We start from the raw sequence: 9815 nt of genomic DNA on the forward strand, positions 1-9815 counted from the left end.
CTGCCTTCGCCCGAGTCAGCTGAGATAGGCTCCAGCACCCCCGCGACCAGTGTTGCCAACTTAGCGACTTTCTCACTAAATCTAACAACTTTTTTTGTCAAAAGCGACTAGCAACAAATCTAGCGATTTTTTTGTGCCGTTTTGGAGACTCTGACAGGAAAACTCGGATCATTCTGCAGTTAGTTTTCAATGAGCAGCAGGTGCTGCTGTGAGCTCCTCCCCGTCCCTACCTCGGGGCCGTCCGGCTGCTTTACGTTCGTCAAATCAAAGCACTGCCTCTCCAGATTTCTCCAGAATTCACCGCCAACCGCATCGTCCCCTGCCCAGAATTCCCCAGAATCACCCGACCAATCGGTGTCTGATGTGTCCAGAATTCGCCCGCCGACAAATTAACGTCCAGCGTGTCCAGAATAACCCCCCGACCAATCGATGTCCAGCATGTCCAGAATTCACCCGACGACCAATGAGAGGGCCAGTCAGAGGTCAACCTCGGTGACCAGTGACAGCTCGAGCCGACCAACCCTTGACCCCGGTCAACGCCTGTCCCACCCCCCTCCCCTCCGATCCCCTCATTCAGACTTGTTTGTGGAAAAATACAGACACCTGCTCGGAAACTTTTGCATTTCAAGGTAAGACGACATTATATTTATTTAGTTTTTATTATCCTACGCAAATGACAGTGTAACAATTACAAGAAAGAAACTGCAGAGATCACCACCGGCCGTTAGGGGCCTCTGGTTATGCCAGGTCAGGTGGTATTGAGAGAATAAGAACCCGCTGTTGGCGGGATTATCGCTCATTCATTGTTGTTCTGGATGTTACCCATGTTATGCTGGAGTGGATGTACTGAGCTGTTCTGCCCGTTACATGTAAGTGACTCTCTATTATCCCTGTTATGAGGAAAGTGAAGGCTTTAGCTTACGTTTCTGCCTCTGTATCGTTTTAGGGTTTCTTCATCGTTGTCTTTAAAACATCTGTCTGACATCAAGAAGCGTGTTTCTTCAGAAACGATCGTAGCATCCTTTGGTTATTACACCGGCTGGCTACCCGTTTTTCACTCTCGTTTTACCGTTGAGGTGGTGAATATCTTCAGGGTCGCACTGAAGCTGCGCTTCGGTTTATGTCGTTTGCGTCGTCAGAAAAGTACACCCGCTTTTTTACGACATTATTACAAATTGTTGACAGTTATGCCTTTCCATTCATTCGCTGTTTAGTCATTCATCACCTCTTTTTGAGTGAGCCTTCATGAAAGCATCCCTATAGCAGTTAATATTTTTCATTACTATCGTTTTCTAGCAGCATACTGCTGTATTCCCAGACACATTAGTCAGTACGTGTTTTATAAACTGTGACCGCCATTATAAGTAATGTTATTTGTGAATATTGTCGTTACTGTTGTCAGTCATTCATCTTTCCTTGCATTACTGAACCATTCAGTGAGTAACTGCGGTAGTGACATGATTCTAACAATACAATTAAGCTTTCAGCTGCATATGTACGTACATTTTCTTAGCCCAATAGCACTACTTCTCATGAGCTAACCGTAACTGTGATTACTTATAACGGCCCTTTTCTACTATAATGTTATGTTGTCCCATTAGCTTAGAATATGAATCACATTTTCTCTTTTTCAGCTCATGCACCTATGAATAATAATGAAAGTACAATAATACATATTAATGCTGGTGACTATCCTACTTCTAAACTCTGGCTGCTACATTTGGTGTAACTTGTACATTTCTTCTCTGTTAATGGTAGATGGATTTCAAACAAAAGAAGCACAGAGCTATGTCAGATAAGGAGTGGATGTCCCGTCTGAGAAGGTTTGCTGCCTCAGGGGTTTGGCCTTCTGAGGCAGGAAACAGACCAGCACCACGCCAGAAAAAGTGGCATGAACTCTACCTGAAGGTAAAGTTGGACAGAGTAATGAACAATAATTGTGCAGTTATCGGGGGAAAAAACTAATTAAACTAAAAGTGGAATACATTCCTATGATGTACTCAGATTTGATTATAGATTGAGAAATGTCCGATGCAGGTGAGGGGACAGGCATCTCTGTTTGGAGGGACACAGACATGCAGCTGTGGTTTCCATACAAAGAAGGTATCAGTGATTTTTCATGACATTAATAGCTACAGGTGTTGTATTCTTTATGAATAAATTCTCTCTTTCTTCTCTGTGCACTTGTAGCCTTCCAGCTCTGTCCCTGAGCCTCCACAACCAGGTCCCTCAGCAGCGTCGTCTACAGAGACAGAGCAACCACAAACATCTGGACGAGCAGCAACATCTGGGCAGACACCTCGGAAGCCTTCTTTGACTTTGGCATCGGTAGGTATTCATGATGTTATAAGAGTTTATAATAGGAAAAATACTTAGAGAACATTTTTAATAAAATATTTCACGTTATTGTTTTTTTTTTTCAGTTTACGAAGCCAAGGTTTGGAAGGTCTCGTGGTGCTGCCTTAATGCCCAACTTAAGTTTGGCTGAGAAGCATGTTAGCAAGGTAATGTCTGTGCAGTGCTGCAGCTGTATAGTTTTGCTTGGGTAATTACAGTGGGGATGTTGAAATTTGTACTTCTCAGTGACTGTAATGTCTAATAATGATGTTGTGAACTGTTCTCCTCTCTCCTCATTAGGTCTCCAGCTCTTCTCCCTCTTTGACTATGCCTAGCGCTGTTACGAGCGCCATGGCAAGCCGACCACAGTCGCCTGCCCGCAGTCCAAGGACGTTCACCCAGGCCGTCTCTCCTCTCTCTCTTCCTCCCCCACCTGTGGCCACAAGCACCTCCGCTGCCTCTGTTCCACCAGCTACTGCTAGAGCTGTGAGTAACTTAAAGTGGAGTTATTTTCTTTGCATTGATGTTTTACTAAGCTTAAAATAAGAATTTCATCTTTATAATTATGTGTCTATATGGTGTTTTTTTTTTAAATATCAGGAAACATCAGCATCCTCCTTAGCACCTCTCATCCCTCTGTCCTCTGCGCCGACCTCTGTGACCTCCGTTGGTGTCCCCTCCACTGCTCCATCTCAGACTGGTCCGTCTGAGCTCGCCACACCTCACCCTCTGCACACTCAAACTGCAGGAGATGTGGAGACTCCTACAGGTTCTGAGCAGTGCTGGCTCCCAGCAGAGATGAAGAAGAACATACCTGTTCAGGACCAGAAATGGATTTCTGCAGCCATCTGGAAAAACCAGCGACTGCGCACAGACCTGAAACTATGGTATGCGCCACCAGAGCCAGCGCTTATTTATCATCAGGCCCCCACTCCAGAGCGTTTCTTCACACACAGACTTCTCTTATGGATGCCATATCACCTGTGGAAGGTGAAGCTGTATTGCCCTGCATGTGGGAAACAGCTCACAGGTGCTGGAGTACACAAGAGGACTCGCAATTTTTGGTACAATTTTCAGTGTGAGTGTATGCTCGTGCAAAAAAAATTTATTTTAAGGCTTTCAACACATCTTAACCAGGGGTGCCAATAATTATGGAGGGCGCTGTACGTAGTTGTGTTAAAACTGTTTCAGTATTGTTACTGTTTATTGTATATACGTAAGTTTTGTATTTCTTTGTGTGTTTGTGTGATAACCAATTAATCTGTAAATTTTGTAATAAATCTGGCCTTTATTTCTGCAGCAGTGCTTTGGTGTTTTTTTTTACATACATATCTGTATAATAAGGATCAAACGGACAAAGACCTTATTGCATAATCAGACTAAAATAACTTGCTATGATCAACAATTATTCAAAACCATTTCATAATTGATCAAATGGAGCTTGTTATTTGTAAGAGTATCAATATAAACAGATACACACTAAAAACAATAACTATTTATACAGCTTTGTCAATAGCACATAAGAAAAAGCTGTTTTTCTGAAGGGCTGACCAGTTAATGTTACATTTACACAATAGGCCACTCATAATTTTGTATCAAAGTTAATTATATCTCAAAGATTAACAACAATTGATTACAGTTTGTGTGAGAATATATATGTTACGAGCTGGGATCGAACCGACGACCTTCGGATCCACAGCTTCCCCGGCCATCATCCTGTAAAATGACGTATTTTGTCTAATTTAGTAAAATTTAAGTCAGAAATTGCATTCAAGTCAATCAGAAAGGCAGCAAGGCCGGGAAAACGTCTCAATTCATCTCTTTTTTTCTAATTTTTCTCAATTTTTCTCCTCCTTTCTCCTTCCCCCTCTTCTTCCCCTTCTTCCCCTTCTTTTCACCCTCTTCCCCCCCCTTAACAGACTATTGTTCCCCAGCTTTGGCGCACAGCACAGGCTGTCAGTCCAGTAACCCCGCAGTAGTCCCAGTGTCTGATTAGAGGACACATCACTCCTCGGCTAGACAGCAGATGACTCGCCCATGCGCAAAGTCACTACAGATCCCATCCAGACTTATGGAGCGGGATATAAATGAAAATTTTTCTTTACTGTCATACTAAAATAAACCACAGCATTTAGCCTCTAGTAAAAAAACATATTTTGGGTGTTTTATACTCACTTTTGGTCTCTTCCACAACGCTATTCCTCTCTCCTACAACATTGATTACAATTACATGCAAACTGGGAAATATGCAAATTAGGCGATGACATCAATTAGCGACTTCTAGCGACTTTTAGGACAGCCAACAGTGACTGTCCTTACTGAGGAGTTGGCAACACTGCCCGCGACCCTAGTGACGATAAAGCGGTGTATAGAGAATGGATGGATGGATATTTTTGGATTGTGGGAGGAAGCCGGAGTGCCCGGAGAGCTCTGATTGTGTCAAACAAAAAACAATCCCCTTGTTATCTGATATTAATTTCCTTAATATTTCACTGTTAGTGCGGTTTCTGTCCAGGTTATCGGAGGTGCTGGTTTGATACTTGGGTCGGATTGCTGAGGGTGGATTAGATTAGAGAAGGCCAGTAAAGAGACCGTTTTATGGACTAAATACAACCCTGAGGCAAATTTTACATGAAGATTTACATCACGCAGACTTCTAATTATGTGCAAAAATAAAAAGGGTGCAGGCAGAGGTCATGGTTCAGAGCTGGTTTATACAAAATGTACGTGGAGTTACTTTATATATTAGCATATTAACATTTACTTTTTTGCTTGTTTCCTTTTTTAGCCTAGCATATTCCCATTTTGTATAAAACACACAGTCAGACCATATCTCACAATGACTATGCTAACATGTAGCTGTTTAGCAGATGTGCTGTTTCAGTTTAGAAAATTAGCATGCTAGTATTGCTAATAATTATGCTAGCATGCTAACAATGCCAACATTAAGCTGTTTTATATAACTATTTAGCAGATGTATGGTTGTAATTTAGCAAGTGTAATGATGCAAATTTAATGCTTGCTGTTTTTGTTTCACGTTGCAATATTGATAGTAAACACAAAACTGAAAAAAGTTACAACGCTAATAATAAAAATGCTAACATGCTACTGTTCAGCAGGTGCAGTGTTTCAATTTGCCATATTAGCATGCTAGCATTGTAAATGGCACAAAACAAACACGTGTGAAGGCTTACATTAATAATGCTGGTAAATAAAGAGTAAAAAAACACAATGTGGTAAACCAGGTTTTCTATTTTAGTGTAACATGTTAGCATGCTAACTTTAATATTAAAAACTAAACAAAAGAAAGTTAGCATACCAACAATTTGTATGGCCTTTTAGTTTAACATATTAGCATTTATACATTTGGTAAGTAGCACAAAACACATTTTAAACTTAAAATGGCCTTTTCTACCACTCAATACAAGATTGTGTTGGTTTTTCCTGAAGAAAACCTCCTCAGAAACTGTCAGGAAATTAAAACTCAGAAGGTCAAATTTATTAAGTTACATGTGGATACGAATTTGTGACATAAATCACTCCTTTTTTTTTTTAAGGAAATACTACGATCATGTGTTGTGAAATGTTCAAATTCTCTGCAAACCAGAAGAAAATCACTTGTTGTTTGGGTCGTCACCTTCATCTTCCTCCTGCTTTCTGACAAAACAAACAACAACAAACACATTTTATTTTGAAGCCAGAAGCTCTCCAAATGTCACATTTGTTCAGATGAATCATCTCCACTGCTAATGATCCATGTGTTCAGGGAGGAGTTTTCCTTTAACGGAGATCCACTGGGACAAACAGCATTTATGTAATTCAGTGGAATGTGAGAGTCTGCTGTCAGACAAATCTACCAATGACAGAGTATTCATATTTCATACTGCTTTCTTTTGAGCTTCAGGGAATCAGGAATTTATTCTGCAGATAGAATCGTGACTAACAAATCTTTTTACAGTTTAAAGAACATCCCCAGTTGTGGTCAGAACAGAAACATTGAAGCAAGCAGATTATTACAACTAAGGACGGACGACTGGAACAGCCTGGAACCTGACAGATGCAAAACAAACACAAAGAAATGTTTAATGACAAAAAGTGAACAAATCACAGAGACACAAAGCAGATGTGAAGAGATTTAAGTGAACCTCAAACAAAACAAATAACTACAAAAAGTCAAAAATGACACTAAGGAAGTAAAAAACATACAGAAGAGCAGGGACGGCTGGTATAAATGGGCTAACAGGGCTAAGCCCTTCCAGACCAACACAAAAAAGATGAGAAATTTATTTTTCAAATACCTTACAACAGATTGTTTTAAGTTTAGGTGAAAACAAAGGTAGCAACAGCACCAATCAGTCGAAAGAAAAACATAGAATATCTCTAAATGGGCTTATTTTTTACAGCCCCAGCAGATACAGTCCGCTTGTAAGTGATTGACAGGTGTCATGTCCCGCCCCCGTGATTTACTGATCATTTGGGCTAACTTCAGTCAGCCCACAGGCCTTTGACGCAGCGAGAAAAGGTTAAGCGTTAGCATGAACGAGGTGGATTATTTGCTTTCATGTCCATTTTCCTCAATGTCTTTGGAGGTAAAGCTGGAAGTTAAGAGACTGCGATCACATCGGCCATCAATGTGAGCTTCTTTTCAAATAAGGTAGGCCCATGTTGACCTGTTAAAGGACTGTGACACCTTGGTTTTGCTGAGGTCATCTGTTGTACTGAAGGCGTGTTTTGCACTACATGTCGCCAAAGAGTTGTAATAAGACAGTTGCAGCAGGCTATCTGTGGGCAGTCGTTGCAGTTGGAACACGTTTTGTAGTGGTGTGTGTGTGTGTGTGTGTGCCCATGTTTTTGCTATATTGTGGGGACCAAATGTCCCCACAACTGTAGGAAAACTGAAAACTATGTCACTTGTGGGGACCTCATTTGGGTCCCCACAAGTTTAAACAGTGTTTTCTTGGCCATGTTGTTGTTACTGAAAAAAGTAAAAGTGCAAAAACGTTTCTTTAGGGTTAGCCATTGTTTTAGTTAGGGTTAGGGTTTGGTTAAGGTTAGGGTTAGGGTAAGGGTTAGGTGTTAGATATGAATGGGAGTCAATGGTATGTCCCCACAATGATAGCAAGACACACACACGTGTGTGTGTGTGTGTGTGTGTGTGTGTGTGTGTGTGTGTGTGTGTGTGTGTGTGTGTGTGTGTGTGTGTGTGTGAGTGAGTGAGTGAGAGAGAGAGAGAGAGAGTGAGTGTTGATGTAGAGCACTAAAAAAGTATAGTGTACCTGTAATTGATGTAACTGTGTGTATCATAGGTGATGTTGCTTTTGCAGCTGTGTTAACTGTTTAATCGGTATTATGCATTTGTTAGCCCACCCAACAAATTTCACCACCAGCTGCCACTACAGAAGAGGGAACAAAATGAGCACAAAGACTTACAATTTAGTATAAACAAACACAAAGCGATTACAAGGAGACACAAAAAAAACACCAAGATACACAAAACTACAGGAGACAAAAAAGACAGCCAGAAAGAGACACAAAAGAACTACAAGAGACACAAAATGATTACAATGAGGCACAAAAGAACTACAAGAGACACAAAATGATTATAATGAGGCACAAAAGAACTACAAGAGACACAAAATGATTATAATGAGGCACAAAAGAACTGAAAACGAGATGGAAAAGAGATGGAAAATGATGACAAAGACAGAAAATTATTACAAAGGGACACAAAACAGCTACAAAGAGACACAAAATTGCTTCAAAGCCACACAAAGGCCTACATATATAAAATGACTACAAAGAGACACAAAACAATTACTAGGAGACACAAAATGACTACAGAGACACAAAATGACTCCAACGAGACACAAAATGACTACAAAGAGACACAAAACAACTACAAAGACATATGAAATGACTACAAAGAGACACAAAATGATTACAAGGAGAGACAAAATGACTACAGAGACATTAAACAACTACAAACAGATGCAAAATGACTACAGAGACACAAAATGACTACAAAGAGATACAAAACAACTACAAAGACACACAAAACAACTACAAAGAGATATAAAATGACTACAAAGAGAAAACGATTACAAAGAGACACAAAATTACTACAAAGAGACACAAAACAACTACAGGAGACACAAAATAACTAGAGACACAAAACAACTACAAACAGATGCAAAATGACTACAAAGAGACACAAAATGTCTATAAAGAGACACAAAATGAATTCAAAGTCACACAAAGTGACTGCTCCTGCTTTTATTTGTTTATCGCTCAAACTCCACATTACCTTTAAAGCCCACTTAAACATAAATTCTAGATTGTATGTCAGAAATCCAGCATCCTGTAAACATACAGCTCAGAAAGACTTCCAGCCTTGGTTGGAAACCTTAATGTCGTTTTGACGAGGACTTCCTCTGGAGCTGAGTCTTCCGCTCTAACAGCCAGAAGAAGAATGTGAAGGTTAAAAGAAAAGAGGCAGAACGAGGAAGTGATTTGGGGTTTTCAGAGACAGACTGAATGTAAATGAAGGAAAAGGAGGTCGGTGTGATATATGGTGAGATAGAGGCCTTTTAAATCCTGAACACAGGACGAGACTCCACCCAACTCTTTAATAATGATCCTTTTAAAGACGCCGACCTCAACAGTAAACTTCCCTCCAGACGTCCTGCAATCGCTCTTTGATAAATGACTGGTACTGGTTCTGAATTCCAATTCCTTCAGAGCAGACAAAAAGTTCTGGAAGATAAAGTCCTAGCCCTGCGACAGACTGGCGACCTGTCCAGGGTGTCCCCTGCCTTCGCCCGAGTCAGCTGAGATAGGCTCCAGCACCCCCCGCCACCCTAGTGAGAATAAAGCGGTGTATAGAGAATGGATGGATGGATAAAGTCCTTCTTACTGTTGTAGCTGCAGTATTACATCACAATTATTTCGTATTAGCATAAAACACAAGCTAGTTAGCATGCTGGCAGTGATAGTGCTAACAGGGGAAATTTTTACGATGATTGCCATTTTAGAATATGAACATATTAACATGCTAGCATTACTAATTAGCACAAGACCCAAACTTGGCATCATATTTTCAGTATTTGGCTTCTTAGTAACAGATTACCATGCTATGTTTGCTAATTAGCACGAACCAGAAACAATTAGCAAGGCAAATCATAGGCTGTGTCTGAAATGGCATACTAACGTACTACTTATACTCAGTGTGACGTCAAAATAAGTATGTAGTGCGTTCACATTAGATTGTATGAAAAGATTGAGTACGCGAGAAATACGCGGATGTACACTATTTCCGGAAAATATTTAAGTATGCGCGGTGACCACACTAGTCATACTCAACCGCTCCATAATGCTTTGCGAGCTACTCACCGCAATGGAAGTCTCCGCGGGATCTGTGGTTGGACTGGGGCGATATAAATGTAAGTACCCAGTGTTTTTATTTTATTTTATGTGGTTAA

At 40.6% G+C, this 9815-nt stretch overlaps 1 protein-coding gene across 1 annotated transcript; it reads left to right on the forward strand.

Moving 5' to 3' along the window:
• Window positions 1-722: 722 nt before the first annotated feature.
• Window positions 723-3615, forward strand: LOC127534512 (mucin-5AC-like). Its single transcript, XM_051949837.1, has 7 exons — window positions 723-869; window positions 1759-1908; window positions 2038-2103; window positions 2191-2328; window positions 2424-2504; window positions 2638-2823; window positions 2938-3615. Exons 1-7 carry the CDS (start codon window positions 816-818, stop codon window positions 3484-3486), a joined length of 1224 nt encoding a protein of 407 aa, XP_051805797.1. The 5' UTR covers window positions 723-815; the 3' UTR covers window positions 3487-3615.
• The last annotated feature ends 6200 nt before the right edge of the window (window positions 3616-9815 follow it).

The sequence above is a fragment of the Acanthochromis polyacanthus genome, chromosome 1, assembly GCF_021347895.1.
Source record: "Acanthochromis polyacanthus isolate Apoly-LR-REF ecotype Palm Island chromosome 1, KAUST_Apoly_ChrSc, whole genome shotgun sequence".
NCBI lineage: Eukaryota > Metazoa > Chordata > Actinopteri > Pomacentridae > Acanthochromis > Acanthochromis polyacanthus.